General features: G+C 31.4%; 1 protein-coding gene across 3 annotated transcripts; it reads left to right on the top strand.

The window, feature by feature from the left end:
* Positions 1–449: 449 nt before the first annotated feature.
* On the top strand, positions 450–17781 carry LOC148619130 (uncharacterized). Of its 3 annotated transcripts, none has more exons than XM_088578699.1 (7): positions 450–804; positions 4220–4594; positions 5950–6348; positions 6638–6799; positions 8887–8940; positions 9817–9898; positions 10730–17781. In XM_088578699.1, the coding sequence occupies exons 1-7, from the start codon at positions 753–755 to the stop codon at positions 11766–11768; spliced, it is 2163 nt and encodes a 720-aa protein (XP_088434825.1). In that variant the 5' UTR covers positions 450–752; the 3' UTR covers positions 11769–17781. The 3 variants fall into 3 exon arrangements, with proteins under 3 accessions (XP_088434825.1, XP_088434827.1, XP_088434826.1); XM_088578701.1 differs by having other exon boundaries at positions 472–804; positions 6638–6760; XM_088578700.1 differs by having other exon boundaries at positions 472–804; positions 10733–17781.
* Positions 17782–19555: the final 1774 nt, after the last annotated feature.

The raw sequence follows: 19555 nt of genomic DNA, 5'->3' as shown, positions 1-19555 counted from the left end.
CTTAACTTTAACCTGCAGAGGACTATATATCAGCATGATTCTACATATGTCAGCTCACAATCCTCAGAATGGCATGTGGGGTTAGCAGACTTGCAGTGCAGTACTGGTCACCGGAAGTGAAGGATCTATAAATAGCATGGCAAATCCCAGTGTTTTCACAAGATAGGGGTATATTTAAAAATCATTATGGAGATTAGGCTTCACATCACAAGAAGCAAAATGCACCTATAAAATGTACAGAAATGTTTTTCCTTTCAGAAACTGTTTAATTTTTTTTAAATAAGATGAGAACTTTTTTCACAGCACTATGAGGAACAGGGGTAATTTCTGCGTAGGACTATTTTTGCCTACGTTCCAAATGCTCATAGGTTGAATTGGTGGTCTGTAACCTGTATGTAACCTAGAATCCGTATTTTTGGTGTACGATTCCGGTACCGAATCTGATATTTAATGTACTTCCGTTTAAGGTAAAAATGGGGAAGTCGAAAAATCGAAACCTATATATCAACTTTTTTTGACAATGAAATATTAATATATATCGAAAATTAGGCAATGATGTGATGTAGGAATAGTACTTCTTAAAAAGAGCTCTTGTCTCACACAAAGCATTGTCCAAGTAATTGAAGTTATGATGTTTTTGTTGACCTCATTGGTCAAGGAATTTTTTCAATGTTGTCGAAAATTTGTTTAGCGTAGTTATAAAAGCAATGTACGAGGACAGGACAGTATTGGAAGAATAGAAGACGTTGACAATGAATGATATATGGCTTCTTATAACAGTGATTACAATTGTTGTCTCCAATGGTAAGCACAATGTTTATATCACATTTATTCAGGTTTACAATTACATATACATCATTACATGTATCATGTATGTAAATTACATTTATGCTGACACCTACATGGATACTGTGTATACTCAATATCAATTTAAGCCAATTGCTGATCATACCATAATTTTTTTTCAATTGTTCTATTATTAAATGACAATTGTCTTGTTTAGCATTCCCCTTAAATACAAACAAACATCAGAAGCTGATATAAACAAGTCAAAAGGATATTATTTGACTTTTCATGAAATCCCATGATAAGTATACTTATCACTGGATTGTTCAAGTTCTCTATTGACACACTGTTGTAAATATAAACAAAGAAACATTCGGTAGGAATGATATACAAATGTACATGTACTACAAATTTGGCATTATAGTAGGTTTTTGATAAAATTGCCAACAACTGAAAATCTTCTTGGTGACACAATCATTCCGAATTGACCATGTTAAAATTGTGGTACTGTATTATAGTGTCACTGGATTTTAACAATTCAAGTCGAAGGAAAAGTTGTTTAATGATATGAATGAGCCACTCATTCTAAATAATTTAATCATTGGTACATGTACATGTTTATGGCAATAAACTTGTAGTCTTAATTTTTATTTCAAATGGTCCTTGTACCCTACATTTGTACATGTATATACATTTGATCTTGTATAATTATTACATTCGCAAGATACTGATTAAGTACATGTACATGTACTAATGTAGGACATTCCGACATCAGGAGTTAATTTGTTTTGGCATGTAATTATAATTTTCAGTGTCAATTTTCTTGTGCAGTTGACCTCTCTTATTCACATATACTAGCACACGAAAAATGTGTATACTGTATCTACTGGTGGAAGAATTTGTCATTGGTCACAGTATGAAATTGTAGATGATCATTTACTTATACATTGTTCATTTACATGTACTTGTACATTACATATTTATGTTCAAGTACTGACTTCTGATTAACATGCCAATGATCTTGACAGTAGTTGATGCAAATAATTTGTCTTTAGACTGTTGATCTGAAATATATTGTTAGAAATATGAGTCAAATGTCTGAGATAAAGTTATAGTTTTCACAGTAATTGCAGATAAGTAGTTAAGCTCATCAATGCCGAAAATATTATATTTGTACTGTAAAAAATGAAAGGTACACATATGCATGAATGATCACAAATGACACAAAATGCAAGTGTTATTATTCCCACAAGTAGTAATGGCCATTCCTTTCTGAGAAATTCTCCCATTATTTCAAGAAACAGTGATATTGGTATTTAAGAAAAAATGTGCCCTTTCCTTTACACATTTGGGCATGTAGTTATGTAATCTATAGAAAGGAAGTTGTTGAAACTGTCATCAAAATTTCTTTTCGTAAGTATGTTGTCAAACACAATAAAAAATTAGAGTAATTAGAAACACCTATATGAATATGCTTCCTTTTTTTTGCTTTTTAAGCGAAGACTGTACTTGTAGTATCAGGGCTGTGAAATATAAACAAAATTCTTTTGAATTCTTTATTTTTAAATGCCAGAACGATAGTTATTCAGTATTAAAGAGTAAGTAATCAAGGGAACCAAGATTTTAGCAGAAATCAAAAGAATATAATCCATGAACAAAGACCAGACATGGAAAACAGACACACACAACAAAAAAATATAAAATAATGGAAATAAAACATAGTACAAAGGAACAAAAGTAAATGAGCAGCTTCTACTCCACTAAAAACTGAAAGCATGGACCAGATGCACCGGTAGCGTAAGCGTCCTCTGCTTTTCTATAAACACCAGCTGAGTTGCTCTTAAAAAGTCAAGTCCAGGGTAGATGAAAAAGGAAAGGAAAACTATGACACGTTGAACAAATCAGTTTTCATGGTGCAGATGTATAAACTTCTGTAGTGATGGTTCAACTTTATAGCAACATAACCCTGTTCCAGAAGCCTAATTGTAAGAAGTCTAACATGATAGTAAAAGTCTGCTTTGTGACAGCAAGCTCTATATTAAATGAGGATATGGATGATTTCCTAAAATATTCAATTTTTGTAAGCCTGTCTTTTAAGACAGGACATATTATGGTGTACCCCTGTCTGTCTGTCATTCACACTTTGCACAATAACTCAAAAACAGTGCCACCAATTTTTGTGAAACTTTGGTGAATTGTTTCCTTTGATTGATTTTATGAAATTCCTTTTTTTTTGTTGTTTAAGTTATGGGACTTTTTATATTCATAAATGTGAAGAATTTTGGACTACAACCCAAAAACCTGTGCAGCAATTTCAAGCTTAAATTTTGTGTACGATGAACCAACTAATTACCTTAATTACCTATTTTGGCAAACATGAAACTAAATTTTACTAAATAAATGTAAAGACAAGTGTCCTTTATTATCTATGATGCTAATTTTGTTTGAACAATTAAACTTTTTTTCATCTGATTCATTTTATTCAGATAATCTTTTTTATATTAAAAATAATTTAGTATGACCATTTTAACTGTTAGAAAAGATGCTGTTGTTTCAATTTTATCTTGGATACAAGATTTTCCTATCATCTGATCAATAAACAAGGCCGTGAACTTTAAACTGCGCATTTTTTACCAATGAAATAATCAGGTCTGAAAAAAAGGTGTGTGTATTGGAATAAATTAATATGAATTCATCACACATGTAGTTAGTGCCAAAATGTTAAATTACACAGAATGTATTTTACGACTGCATATATTGTCTTGTATAAAGAACTTCAGTTAGATTTACACGTTTTATTCTGATCGAACCAAAGTTCTTTTTACAAGATAATATTTTCAGATATTAGTAACATTCCTTAAATGAAAATCTAGCTGGGCAGGTACATGTATAGTCCTTTCATTTTCATTCATAGATTTTCAATTACTAGGAAAAGACATTCCTTAAATTCAATCAGTTAGTACATCTACATCTCATGTAGACGAGGCAAATATTATATTAAAGTCTCAACTAATATACAGTTACATTTACACTATCTAAAATTCATGAATGAAAAGTAATGAGAGACTATACAACAAAAGTAAAATATTAACTACATGTGTATAAAACACATTTTTTCATTTTAATGAATGGGAATCAAACATTATGGCTGATTTGTTGATTGCATATTGGAATCTAAATTGTGATATATATTGCTTAATTACTTCGTTACTAATTTACTGGTACCAGAATTAGAAATAGTTGCCTGCCCACCAGCCAGAGACTGGCTATTTTTGGCAGGGCTGGCTAATTTTAGCAAAAGTCTAATAGCCATATAGTAAATATATTGAAAAATTGTATTCAGGACTGGCTAGAATTTGAATGAGTTTCCGACCTGGCTGGTACAGTAGTTCATTTATTTGTCAATCCTTTTTACTTTTTGATGGTATTTCAGGTTATGCCTTTCAATATGATGGTGAGGAGAAAGTATCTTCAGCATGTGCTGGTCGCTGTAGCTACCAATACTCATTACAATGTCCCTTGTCACACAAGATAGCAATAGACACTGTGGAACATGGTACCAAACCAGTGACAGGAGAATGTCCAAACACTCCAGAACCTTGCCAAGACAAAAGACAGTGCTGTACATATGATTCTGCTGATTGTCGTGTGCCATTCTCTGACTACAATGCTTCCTTAGTTTATTCTAAATGCTCAGGGAAACAAGAGTGTCATAATTTAAGAGCAGAGCACATTCCTACTATGTCTTCATGTTATGGCCCTAGAAGTGAATCTAATTATGTTGCAGCTAAATATAGGTGTGAAGAAGGTGAGGCATATGTTATTTTACTTGATTTTTTTTACCACTGTCAAATATACATGGTTTATTTAGAACTCACTTTGGAAAGAAAATTGCCTTAGTTATAACAGTAGCTCCTATTTACTTCAATATTAAGATTGACGACCATGTCACGTTGTTGGTTGTATGGTGTGAGTTGCTGTGTCATTTTCACAAAATGTGGGTCTCCAAGAAGAAAAATATTTTTAGATTTTATACAAGTACTGTATGATTTGTGGTCGTATAGTCGTATGGTGCAGTCATCTGTGTTGTTGTGGCATGGCCTTTGTCTGTTATGTTGTCAATGGACACTTTATTTTTGTGTAAGGAACTTGAATATTACTTGTTAGAACATGATACTGTGAAAGTACTTTCATTTGTGGATACCAGTTTCTGTGGTTTGGGGGAAAATGATCAGTTCATTTATTCATAAATTCGTAGATTTGACAGCTCCATCGTACACACTAATGAAAAATATCAAACCCAAGTAATCCATGAAAATTAGTACCCCACGAACAATAATACTTTCACAGTAAAATTCTTATAACTAGACAGACAGCAGGGTTTGTAAACATATTGTTTGCATAGGAGAAATAGATACTGTGCTGAAGGAGTATATACAGAACCATCTGACTGATATAAGGAAAGGTAGATTGTGCAATAAGCTTGCAGCAATTCATTTTAATTCCAAACATCGTAGTATAAAACATTTCAAATTCATAGGGATAGAACAGTCAAAAAAAGAAGATGCTATATGCAGAAAAACTAGAGAGTTATTTTTGATCCGTTGAAAAATATGGCCACAATAACTAAAAATAGAACATATGGATCAGACAGGAGTTTTTTTCACATATTATATCTCTAAAACTGTTCAGTTTAGCCAAATTCTTTCTATTGCTGATATGATCCTTATTTATAAGGCCTACAAAAGTCTCCAGGGATCAAAGTTGTCAGATGACACCTTGTAAGAGTTTTGGCCTTGAAAGGTGAAAAATGATGTTTTTTTTTTTTTTTTTTTTTTTTTTTTTTCTTATAGTTTTCAGCCAATATCTTGAAAACTATGACAGAAAGAAACTTTCAATTGCTGAAATGTTCCTTATGATAAGTACTACCAAAGTCTTCTTGAGTAAAACTTTTGGACAACTTCTTGTTAAATGTATTGCCCTTGAAAGGCAAAATTTAACCAGGTGAGCAATTCAGGCTTCTGGGAGCCTCTTATTTAGGGGCAGCGCTACAAAGGAATAGACCAAAATATCACATAATGCTTAACCAATAGAATCTGTGATATCTGTATGAAGTATAAAATAATTATTTATTGATTAACAAGCATGATATTTATTTTTTAGATTCAAGTTTCGTGGATATTTGTTCAAACAGTACCGCCTATGGTTCCAACTTAAACTTAGTTCTGAATGGTTCACAACCAACAGTAAATCCTGGATTTAAGAACAGTAATCTTTGTGCATGTGTAGTGTCAACATCAGATTGTAATTCTAATGCCAGACTAGTAATAAGTGCTATAGATGTTCGTCTACATCAGAACCATAACATCACTCAGTGTCATCCACATAGTGCATTTGACATTACTGATGGAGAATACAACAGTCGTCCGCGGTCTTTTAGATGTGCCACTAATCATTTCTATAGAAATATAGATCTGTATTATACAATGAAGCCATATGCTAGAATATCATTGTATAATAAGCCTGAATTTGATATATCACAGATATGGTTAAAAATTAAAGGTAAAGTATACTTTTACTGATTTTATTTTTAAGACCTTTATACAATTGACTTTTTCTAACATTTTGTAAAATTTCTCATTGCAGAGGTTGAAAATTTCAAGATGAAAGTTTTAATTCTGTGATTTCAACCATGTCCATCCATATTGATATAACCTTTTAAGAGTTCTCATAATGCAATTGAGAAAAATGGACAATTATTTGCACACAGAATGAATATTAAGTTTTTTTTTTCATTTTGGATTATGCATTATCTGAACATTAATTATTTGTGTGATATTTTGTTTTACAGCCACCTATTCAAATGTTGATGTAATGGTAACTTGTGGTTCAGCAGCTATACATCAAGCTTCTAAGAGTGTTTGTATACCTCCAGAATTTTATCCCACTACAACACCACACAGTGTTCAGCATAGTGAGTTCTCCTCTACACTTAAGCAGAAAACTACTCCTAGTGAGTACCCTTCTACACTTTAACAACAAAAAATCATAGTACACTTCATCTACTGAATAATCTTCAATCTAGTTCCAGTGAAAATCCATCTACGCTTAAATAATAATAATTCTAGTAAGTCGCTTTCTACATTTAAGCAACAAACTACTCCTAGCGAGTACCCTTCTACATTTAAATATTCAGCAAACTACTAAAAGTGAGTACCCTTCATCTCCTTAATAATCAGCCAACTGATCCTAGTTAGTCACTTTCTACATTTAAGCAACAAACTACTCCTAGTGAGTACCTTTCTACTACACTTAATGAGCACCCTTCTATTGCTAATCAGTGTACTACATCTAGCAGGTACCCTTCTACACTTAAATAGTCAGCAAACTACTCCTTATGAGCACCCAACTACTCCTAGCGAGTACCCATATACACTTAAATAATCAGCAAACTTCTCCTAGCGGGTACCCTACTACACTTAAATAATCAGCACACTACTCCTAGCGAGTATCCTTCTATACTTAAATGATCAGCAAACTACTCCTAGCGAGTACCCATATACACTTAAATAATCAGCAAACTACTCCTAGTGAATACCCTTCTTCACTTGAATAGTCAGCAAGCTACTCCTTATGAGCACCCAACTACACTTAAATAATTAGTAAACTACTCCTAGTGAGTACCCTTCTACACTTAAATAGTCAGCAAACTACTCCTTATGAGCACCCAACTACTCCTAGCGAGTACCCATATACACTTAAATAATCAGCAAACTACTCCTAGTGAGTATCCTTCTACACTTAAATGATCAGCAAACTACTCCTAGCGAGTATCCTTCTACACTTAAAATTATCAGCAAACTACTCTTTATGAGCACCAAAAGTACACTTAAAGAAGCAGCCAATTAGTCCTAGTGAGTACTTTTCTACACTTAAATAATCAGCAAACCACTCCTAGTGAATACCCTTCTTCACTTAAATAGTCAGCAAGCTACTCCTTATGAGCACCCAACTACACTTAAATAATTAGTAAACTACTCCTAGTGAGTACACTTCTACACTTAAATGATCAGCAAACTACTCCTAGTGAGTACCCTTCTACACTTAAATAGTCAGCAAAATACTCCTTATGAGCACCCAACTACACTTAAATAATTAGCAAACTATTCCTAGCGAGTACCCTCTCCACTTAAATAAACAGCAAGCTATTCTTAGTGGGTACCCTTCTACACTTAAATAATCAGCGAAGTACTCAGTGAGTACCCTTCTACAATAAAATAATCAGCAAGCTACTCCTAGTGGGTACCCTTCTACACTTAAATAATCAGCAAGCTACTCTTAGCAGGTACCCTTCTACATTTAAATCATCAGCGAACTACTCCTAGCGAGTACCCAACTACACTTAAATAATCAGCAAACTACTCCTAGCGAGTACCCAACTACACTTAAATAATCAGCAAACTACTCCTAATGAACATCCTTCTACACTTAATCAGCATTATTTTGTTTAAAAGGTCAGGGTAAACAGAAATTAACATGCAGTTTTTTATACATTTATTACCCTTTTTCTAAGGAAATAAAAATTATATAGAATGCACTATAGAATTCAAAATTAAGGGAGATAACTCTGTAAATGACACTAAAATACAATAGAAACTGTTGGATTCTCTATGTGGAACATATGTGGAGCAGACATATTGAAATGAATGATTGAATGATTGTACATTTCATTATATAGACTTATAGAGCAACTTAATAACAAAATAAAAATGTAGCCTTTTTTGGGGTGTATCACATTTTACAGAATTTGCATGATTCTTACAAAGACTGCCACTTGAATAATCGGCAAACTACTAATGTGTACCCTTCTACACCTATACACTTTCAATGACAAGGTCTTTTAATCTCAGCCCATTCCATTTTGATTAAAACAATACACTAATAAGGCTATTATGATAATTTCACAAGTTTAAACTAGAACATAGAAACTATGAAAGAATATTGAAAGAAGAAAAACGTGTTTGGCAAGCTCAAGGTATATCAAGATAACTTTAAAAAAAACTTTAAAAAAGGGTTACTTTTTCATCATTGATGTTTCAGAGAATCCAGCTACAGGAAAAGACACAGATCCTGGTAATCTAGGAGAAGAAATAAGTAAGATCCTATTATCTGTTGTGGTCTTATAAGTTATCTCCCTTTACAAGAGTTGCATGTTATTACAGGGGTTTCATTATTTTTTTACAATGCTGGTACCTATGGTTTTGTAGGAGATACTTTTCATCATTTTGTTTAATAAAAATGTATGAAATATTAAAATTCTGTAGGTACCTTTCAGTAGTTTAGAAGGGTTAAAGTACCTGTTAAAGCCTCTTAATGAAAGGCCTGCTGTTAAAAGAGCACTTTCAGGCTGAACAAGTCAAAGCACCAAGCAAAAATGACAAGCATAATCACAAATTAAAATCATTCATGTTTTATTAATATTCAGTTAGTAAGTTATGTGTTGTAGAAATGGACACTATTCCACTGTGAGATATAACAATGTTATCAGATATACCTTATGTTGGGTGTAAAATTTGGTGATTTTGGGGCAAAAATCTGAAGGAAAAATGTTGCTTTTTCTAATTTTTCTAAATTTTTGCTGTACTAAGTACTGTAGCCCTGAGTAAGTTCTTTTTTGTAATTTATTTTGGCATTTTTAGACAGACCATGAAAATATGCCAAAAATAGCATGCCACGAAAATTACCCACTATACGGTAATCAACAAAGTAGTAATATTCTCAATACAATGTTTAAGTAATGTTTTCTGAAAGTTTATAGTGCCTGGCTATGTTGTTACATTGCTGATGTGATGACCAACATGAATAAGTAGGGCTCCCTATAACACATGCTGTATACCTGTATTAAAAGTAAGAATCCCTAACTGCATATGTCAATTCCCAATATGTCATTTCTGAAGCCATTTATGTTTCAATGCATCTACATAAATAGGTATTTTATTTGGTAACAATATAACTTGTTTTATTGAACAGATCATGTACCAGTTATTGCTGGAGCCTCATCAGCAGTCCTCATTGTCTTAGTTTTGATCATCATAGCTTGTTGCTGTAGAAGGTAAAGAGATGATTTAATTATGACTGAAATGGCTCAAATGAAAAAAAAACAACATAGTATCATATACCAGTCAAATAATACAAACACTTTTAGACAAAATAACGATTGGTATCACCACTCACAGTTGTGTTATGACTGTTACAAGCATAGAATGTCTCATAAAATAGTTCATCTGTCTATTAGAAATACATTTTGTCTACCACAACCCTATAGGTGTTTTGTCAGCCTAGTTTTGCTGACCTAAAAATAAACTGTGTTTAGTAAGACAATAATTGCCTATGTTAACACTTTTTGAGTTAAGTTATTAGTAAAAAATACTATGTCATTGCCATTGCATTTTGGGTTGACAAAAGATGTCTATCCAAAACATATTTTGTCCACCATAGTGCACAAAATGTTGGCATAGACATTTGTTGTCCAAGTAAGTATATGATGAGCTTTGTACATATGTCTATTTTTTGTCAAGCCATTGCACTAGTATTGTCTTGATCCTGCAACACATGATTCCAAAATATAGCAAGATGAACAACAATTTTGAATGGAAATGGGCAACATTCAGGCAACTACGGAATAAAATATCATATAGAAACATACTTTAGGTTTCAATACTGAAAATATGTTTTGATTTAGAATTTGCATTAAAACTTATACCACATTTAATAAAAATTATTCAAAATGTGCATTCATTTTACTTTTACACAAATTTTGAGTAAACATTGATCTTAGATGTAGCCATATGTTGTTTTGTGTGTATTTTTTCAGAAATAATGTTCTTTAACTACTTGAAACAATTCGATTCATTTTTAGGCTTAAAAGTTTGTTCTGTTTTAGAAGAAGAAAATTGGTGAAGAAAAGAGATGAAGTATTCAGTCAGAGTTTGTCTGTGACGGCTCCTCCTTTACCACAGGAAAACGACTATAATGATTATAATGAAGTGGAAAGTTATGCTGGTGGTAATTATTATGACCCAGTGGGTAATGGAAACCCTATAGTCTCGTCTCCATTCGTCCAGCCTGTAACACCTGGGAAAAACATGGGATCATTTTTCCCAACAGAAGCCAAGAAAGTCTCACCACCAGTTGTTCCTGTAATACCTCCTTCACTTCCATCAAGTCCTCCCCCATATGATAAAGTTGTTGCCATAGAGGCCCCAGTAGTTGCCAAGAAGGCCCCAAAAGCTGCTAAGAAGGCTCCAGTTATTGTGCCAAAAGTACCTCCAATAGAACCAGTCAAGAATTCATATGATCAAGATGCCAACCCTTATCAACAACCTTGGGATGGCAAGCCTATGGTTTTCCCTAATAGAAAACAGAGAAATGATTTAGCATATGCTACAAGTGAGGAGATACAAGTTCTGATACAGAGAATGGACAATGAAAGAAGAAGATTAAATGATGGGGAAGAATGTAGGAGTCCTTCAGGATTTATACATATAGATGATTATAAACTGTCTCAGCTTAAATCCAGGTTTGAGGCAGAACGTGATGACAATAGCGATGAGGAGGGTGTGAATAACAGGCATAGTATACATGGACTTGAAGATAGACATGTCCCTGAGCATCTAGATCGTCATGATGTGATGTGTAGTAGTGAAGATACTGGTTACAGATCTGTAGGAAGTCAAGAACAGATCCTGGTTTCCGAAGATGATTATCTAGTGCCAGGGTCAGCTAAAAATAGAAAAGAGGACTCCTCTGTAGCTCAACGTCCCTCTAGTCAAGTATCATTGAAAGTAGAGCCGCCTCGTCGTAGGTCTAAAGAAAACAGAAGTAGTGTAGCTAGTGAAGAACCTTTATTGGCTGAACAGTATGCTGAGGTTTGTGATGCAGTAGATGAAGATCAAGAAGTTGAAGCTACAACTAAATTATAATGTGTTATTTTCTTTGTCATTTATATCCTATCTGGTTTTTATTTTCTGTTAGTAAATATGAATTGTTGTTAAATTTCATATTTTACTGCTTTTGCTAGTATGATTAAATTCTAATTCTTGGTTTTGCTATGCAATTAAGAGAACTAAATCAACAGAAGTAATCAGTGGTAATTTAATTATTTTGTAGAAACTTAAAATGACCATCTCAAAATTACAATCACTAGATATATTTCAACACAATCAGTGCCTAAAACATTTATATTAAATTATATATAAAACTATCCACCCTTATCTAGATATATGATATAGAGCATTTTAAGGATTTATTTTTTTCTAAACATGTCAGAGATTTTTCATATAAAGGATATTAGTTCATATTCATTGTTGTGGAGTTTCATGAAGTTGTGGATTGATGATAATCATACTTGACCTCTGTTTTTGTTTGAATGGGATTTTTAGCATTGTCTCACTATAGACTAAGCTTTGTGACATGATACAAATCATGACTGTCTTGTCAGTCAGTATGATTTAATGTAAAAAAAAATATTTTGATGTAATGCTTATGTGTTCCTGTGGTAATCATAGAGAATGTCTTGTACTTTCACTGGAAATGTTGTGAAGCATATAAAATGGAACATTCATTATTATATCATTTGTTAATTGAATTGTTTGCTTTTGTAACTATTCAAAAGAAAGATATATTTAGAAATGCAACGAATAATTCAGGAATCTGTCTTTTTTATTTTGTTTTATTATTCAGTTTACTTGGATTCAGGTTGAAATTTTACTGAGGTTGTGATGACTATAACTGGGCTCTTTATTCAGATTTTTTTAATGTTTTTTTCTTGAAGATTTTATGGTAAGAATAAGGTACATACCACTACTACTAATCAGTATTTTTGTTATTCTGATTTTTAATTATTCTTTTTTCCATATATTTCCATTACTAATATAATGTAATCAGTATTATTTTCTTATTTTTTTTATATATTTTCATGGTACTTTTCCAACTTTTTTGCATTTAATGCATTTATTTTTGTTTCACAAATCATTAAAAGAATGTATATATGTTCTCATGTTTTATTAGTCTACTTGTTAAACTAAAAAATGTAAAGGGAGAATATATGAAGATTGATATTGAAAAGTGTCAAACTATTTTTCCATCTGTCTAATCTGTCTATTGTTTCAGTAATTTTGAAGATAAGAATTTAATCAATATAAAGTAAAGGTATGGTAATTGTATATTAAGGTTTCTTGGATAGATTTTGAAAAATAAGTCAAAAGAAATAGAGTCTAAACAGAAAAATAGCATTGTAACATTTTACATTATAACCTATTTGACTCTTTGTGATTTGGACTACTGTTTTTTTTATTGTTTGATAATGCAAGATTTAAACCAAAATGGATCCTAAAAAATCAATCAGGCTTTGTAGTGGATGCTATATCTTGTACAGTACAAACTTGTAGCAAGTTGAAATTTATCTCGATCTCCAGCTGTTTTTTTTTTTTGCCACATAGGCCAAGTTACTGTGGTTTCATTTTTATTTGTGAGATACTTATTTTCATGGTTTTCATGGGTGGTCTGGAGCCACAAAATCAAGAATTCAACTAATAATTATCTCTGTGGATGCAAATCATCAGTAGGAAGACTTTGATAGTTTATTCTCGACACTGTTCATATGTCATAGAGAATAAAGCCACAACGAACTTTCGACCATTGTGTATAACATGACAAGTCAGTTTTTTTTATGAGAGCTTAATAGCCTTTGGCCTATCAGAGTTATGTAATTATGGTTTAGCCATAAATGTATCATTGGATTTACAGGTTCATTATTCTTGGATTTTACCATCTTTCAACTTTTAACAGTTGTTGTGAAAGTGGCAATCAGTAAACTAGATGTTTTTCCATCTCTGTTCAACAAAGTTATAACAGTGGTGCCCTGAATTTTTTAAACAAATGAGTTTTGACTTATCAGAACTTTAACTTGTAATAAGGAAAATGAAAACTACTAATATATGTATGTGACAACTTTTCGTAAATATAATATCTGTCTTTCTCATTGTTTTGTGATGTGAAACACATATCCCCCCCCCCAAAAAAAAAAACTTGATGAAACTTACAACAATTCGATTGGTTTTTTTATTTTTTTTTCAAAGATTTTTATAATAAAAGTTTTGCCTTGATAATAATTTTACTGGAATACAGGCATATGGTTGATTTTTTGGGTATCATGTCCCGTCGAACCACGGATTCAAGTATCCAATGAAAAGTGTATTTTCCTCTAACCATAAAGATTGATATCCATGAAATTAAATGAAACCATAGTATTTGTTTATACAAAAAATTCCATATTGTAAACAGACATTGCTGTTTTTTCAAAGACCTTTTCGGTATGCAACTAATTTTACATGTATGAAGTGTTACTTTTATTAAATACAGATTTTTAGGTAAACTTTTGTAATTAGCCTATGTATCATTTAGAATGTCAAGAACTTTGCTTTACAAAAGATGCATGGTATTAAAATGTTTTTAGTGAAACTCTATCTAGAACTTTAAAGATTAAGCACTGTGTATTGCAATATTTAGATATGTATACCTAGGGTGCCTTTGTCAACAGCAATATGTATACAAATTTCCAGCTTTGCCTTGCAACAAGTCCATCCCTTTTTTGTACTGAAATAGGATGCAAATTAAACCTTATTGAATGTAATAACTATTTTATATAGATGACCTTTTTGCACATAGACCATATATTTTTTGTATATATTATTCAAATTTGGATTTTCATTTTAATTTTTTCCTTTTAAAAATTTGTATACATATATTTGAAATGTGTGAATGCAGGGCATTAGTTAAAATGAAATATATTATAACATGTACCATATCCGAACAGATTATCATTAGAATATTACATTCCTAAATAGCCAATGTCCTTTAATTATAAAACTTTCCCGATCCTTAGGGCTAAAAAATAAATTATGTGTTTCTGTTAACATCCCCTCTAAAATTAGGGTCAGTAAGAAGGTTTTTTTGTTTTTGTTTTTTTTTAATTTTGAAAGTTAATTGTGTACCAGTCACAATGCCTGAATTTCTTACATAAGACAGTCTTTGTATTGTCTTAATATATATGTATTCTCAGGTATAAGTACATTTTTATGATCAATGAAATGCAATGTAATTGACCTCTACTTAAACAATAAAAGGCAAACTTGATGACAGAAAATGATGAATTTTCAGATTTTTAAACATTTTAATTTTTGATGATACTATAAAAAAGTTAGGGTGGTAGGGGGGATAAAATTAGGGTTGGGTTGGGTTACTGGAAACACATAATTTGTTTTTTAGGTATTATCAAATTTTATACATTCCTTTTAGATAATAGATATTTCCTTAGGGGTTAGTGATATTTTCAAAATTTGGTTTTACTTGAGATTTGCACCAAATTAAATGCTGAAAAAAGACTGAAACATAGAAATGGAAGGTAAGTTTGAAACCATGTACATTTCATGTCATATCAAAGTGAATAATTCACCACAGTAGTTAAAGGCATTGTTGTTTTTGATTTGTTGATTATTAAGTAATTGTTTGCAAAGAGATAAAAATACCTTGGTTTCTATTTTAACAATTCTTTCTGAAAGTTGGAATTAAAGATCTCCGTTTCTGGAGGTGGCAAAATAAAATTCAAATTGTGGTACACCTATTATCATAACACAAAGGCTTATGTACAGAAATGAATGAATATAGAGATGTACCATGAAGGCAGAAGTCAATGCATTTTACAGACTGAATTTATATTTATCATTTGGTTAACCCTTTTGAACTGTATAATATTTTTAGATTTTTTAATGTAAATTTTTGATATAACCACTCCAAAATTAAAATGAAAATGTAATTATCAATGAAACAAACTATGGATTAGGCCATTGGCTTGAGTTACTAAGTACATTTACTATTTAAAGTCAGAAATAAATCGGTGTCACCTTCTGTTAAAGTTAAGTAGTATATTATAGGAGTGGATCCAGACATTTGTAAAAGATAAGTTCAGATCCAAGCATTAAAAAAGTGGGTTTCCAGGCTATAATTTGCTCATTTTGTCTAAATTTAGTACAAAATTAATGAAATTTTTTAACAAAAGGGGAGGTAACGACCGTGGGTCCTAGTAACCCTTCCTCAAGGTCCACAACTTTGTTAAAATTGATTGAAAATTAATGTCAAGACCATTGCAATAATTCCTCAATATACTGTTGATTGTGTTCTTTAAATCGTGTGTTGTTTAAAATAGTACTTCAAAGAGTTAATTTTATTTTTAATGAAAATTCATTAAGTTTTGTGAAAACTGACATTCCACATTTTACCCTTTTCTTGTATATGTGCTAGACCAATCAAAGTTGTGTTATAGACTTGTATATATTATTTATAGTCTTTGTTTTAAGAGTTTAATGTTGTTGTACTAGAGTTGTATCTATTGAGGTTGTGATGAAAGCCAATCTAATGTTATTCTCCTACAATGATTTTTCAGATAAGATAAACATTTTGGTTTGGATTGGTATACAGCTGGTGTTGTTTGGAGTTGTGTTTTGTTGTTATTGTTTTTCCTTTGTAGTATAATTAATTCGAATATTATTGAGGGCCACATCAGTAGATTGACATGTTTAATTTTACAGAAGATGACTTTTCAGTTTGTGGCATGAAGGAGAAAAAACAGGTGTTTTTTTTTTAAATTCTTCCCATCTTTAGTGAATTTATTTTTGGGAGTAAAAAATCAAAAATTTGACATTACAAGGAATTTAAAGGAAAGATAGAAAATTATTAAAGTAGAATATCAATAGGTCAGGTTACTTCTTGATCACTGCAAATTAGATTGATGATGTAAGCTCTGTATTTTTTCTGTGATAAAGTTATAATAGTACCCAATAGTTCTTCCTGTTAATAGAATGTTACTGATTACAAAACCTTGGTGGCTGTTGTGGTGTACACCATTATACTATATCCACCTGTGTTTACATCATTCCATTTTATGAGACATAATTGGAATGGGACAAACTTCATACATGTTATGTTTTCTGGTTTTGGTAATTTCACTTCTTAATTTCATTGTATGGTTAAAATGGTAAGGCCACTCCATACTAACTACTGTTATTATTTTTAGTACCAGCACTCTAAAATTAAAAAATTAAGACTGAAATTTATTTTTCATCTTGACATTAATTAATTATTGTTTATTTTCTGCAGTAAATGAATATTGTAAATGGCATTTGGCATGGATATGGTTGATTCTATGTAATATACTGCAGGTCTGTCGCGTTATAATTAGGTTATTAACATCAGTGGGTTGCAATGTTCTACTTACCTTAAATTCAACTTTACTTGCACAAAAAAATGGCGTAGTTACTTGGAGTGGCATTACAGACAATAAATTGGTGACAAATATCAGTGACTATAGATAAAAACTTTGTCATAGGTATATATATTTTTAGGTACCGGTATATATATTTTTTATATCTGAGGTCACAAAATATATTTATGAGTTCTAGTTTGAACCAATTTCAGTTATCATATGATTCAAAATGAAATTAAGGAATTTACAAATAGTTTGGACATCTTTTGTATCTTTCAAAGTAGTTCATTCCAGTATTTTTATGTGAAATTTTGCATGAAAGGACATTTCTGATAAATAAAGACAGTCAAATGCAACACCACTAGAGCTGTGTATTCTTTGTTACTGATATTTTTAAATGCCAATGTTTAGATCATGTATTTTGTAATTAAGGTGAAAATTGTACAAGTAACACTAACACTGTCTACTACAATATGGTGTATGGTTATAATCTCATGTGTTCGATAATTTTTGAGATATGACTATTTTATTACTGTTTATATGTAACTAATGCAGAAATATACTTATAATGATAAGTCAATATTCAGTGTAATTGAAGCTACAGTTCTAGCCCTGATCAGAGTATTGTAAAGCTTTGGAATTTGTCATAAACATTAAAGTTGTGCCATTTTAAACCTTGATATTTATTCATAAAGTCATTCTTTGTTCTTGAAATTTGTTGCATAAAGTGGAATATACATCAGTGCACTCATCCAGTTTAACACCAGATTCTCAACATAAGATATTAGGACTTCATTGTTGTAAAAGTAATCAAGGGAATCAAGAGTGGAAATCAACAAGAACATATTACAAGGATAAAGGCTAGACAGATAAAATAGACAAATAAAACAACAGAAAAAACAAAAACAAAATAACACCAACAAAGAAACAGAAGTAAACTTACACTTATCATGAATCATGAATTTTTAAACACTTGCCCTTAATTAGGAGAATAATGGTGAAGAATTACTGCTACTACAAATAAAACTAGAATATCAATCAATAATGACTGGGAAGGGCATACTATTTATAGTTATTTTATATCATTTTGTTGCTGTTTCTTGTTATGTCATGATGCTGTTGGTGGGTTGGCATTGTTCTTTTTTTTTTCGTTTTAGTGCAGTAATTTTAGTTTAAGGAAATCAAATGGCATGATTTTTTTTACACAGTGTTACTTGCTGCTAGAGGAAGATTTCTGTTTAAAATGAAGACACAGTTCCCTACCGGGGTGAAATAGGTGTTCATTTAAAATTGGTGTAGAAGATTTATTTTTCATTCAATTTTGTGATTCTAATTTAAAGTGTTTTTTTTTTTTTTTAATAAAAATTCAGTTTTAACAATATTTAACAGATTTTATGAATAATATTAAACATTTTTAGGTTATAGCAGCAAAAGTGGGGCCACATCTTTAAAGTTTACTTTTATTTCTGGTCTGATTTTGAAACACGGGAAAATGGAATTTATCATTAGAATTTATAGACAAAGTTGTTTGTTGGTCTGATTTTGATAATTCAGATGTCAATGCGTTCTTTTTGAAATTCTGTTTTAAAGTTACTCACAGTGTAGAATTATCTTAAACCATTTTAGAGATAAAGTCAATGCCAAAAATAAAAAAAAAAATCAACTTTTTCATTTTTAACAGATTTTGAAATTTCTTTTTTATGAAAATCCATGTCTTCATTTTTCAATTAGATTTCAGATATCTCTTACAGTTTTTGAGTTATAAGGAGTCAAAGGGAGTCATGCCCAAACAAACTGTCTTTTTTATTTTTGGTTCAATTTAGAATTTTTTTAATTGGATTCCTTATTAAAAAAAACCCTATCAGATCTACTTTTCTTTTGTTTTACTAGTTTCAGGGATCGAAGGCACAAGTCTTTGAATTTCATCAAATTTTGTGCTATATTGTGTCCAAACCAGTTGAACAGTAAATATCCATACTTAAGTATGTCAAAAGCTAATATTGTGTCCAAACCAGTTGAACTGTAAATATCCATACTTAAGTATGTCAAAAGCTACCGGTAATATTGTGTCCAAACCAGTTGAACTGTAAATATCCATACTTAAGTATGTCAAAAGCTAATATTGTGTCCACCTTTTGCCCAAAGTGAACAGAGTGCAATATGTCATGCTCCGTGAAACTCTCTATTGAGGATATGGGGTCGAAAGTGGTCCATGAAAGCACCCTGAAAGCAGAGCTTTTAATTTCAAAATATTGTGCAATATTGTACCTTAGACCTGTTATTAAAGAGATGAGTACCTACATTACCCAATCAATTGAGTTTGTAATGATGGCAGAGTTCAGGAATTACTGAGTTTGCCTGATACAAACATTAAGTACCAAGTATTTTTGCTATTTTGAACTGCCTGATAAAGCTTCACCGAGTGCAGAATATGATATCACCGCAGCC

The sequence above is a fragment of the Perna viridis genome, chromosome 4, assembly GCF_037379345.1.
Source record: "Perna viridis isolate PV_CMFRI_1.1 ecotype Kerala chromosome 4, ASM3737934v1, whole genome shotgun sequence".
Lineage (NCBI taxonomy): Eukaryota > Metazoa > Mollusca > Bivalvia > Mytilida > Mytilidae > Perna > Perna viridis.
The sequence above is the reverse complement of the archived record's forward strand: the minus strand, read 5'-3'. Positions and strand labels throughout refer to the sequence as shown.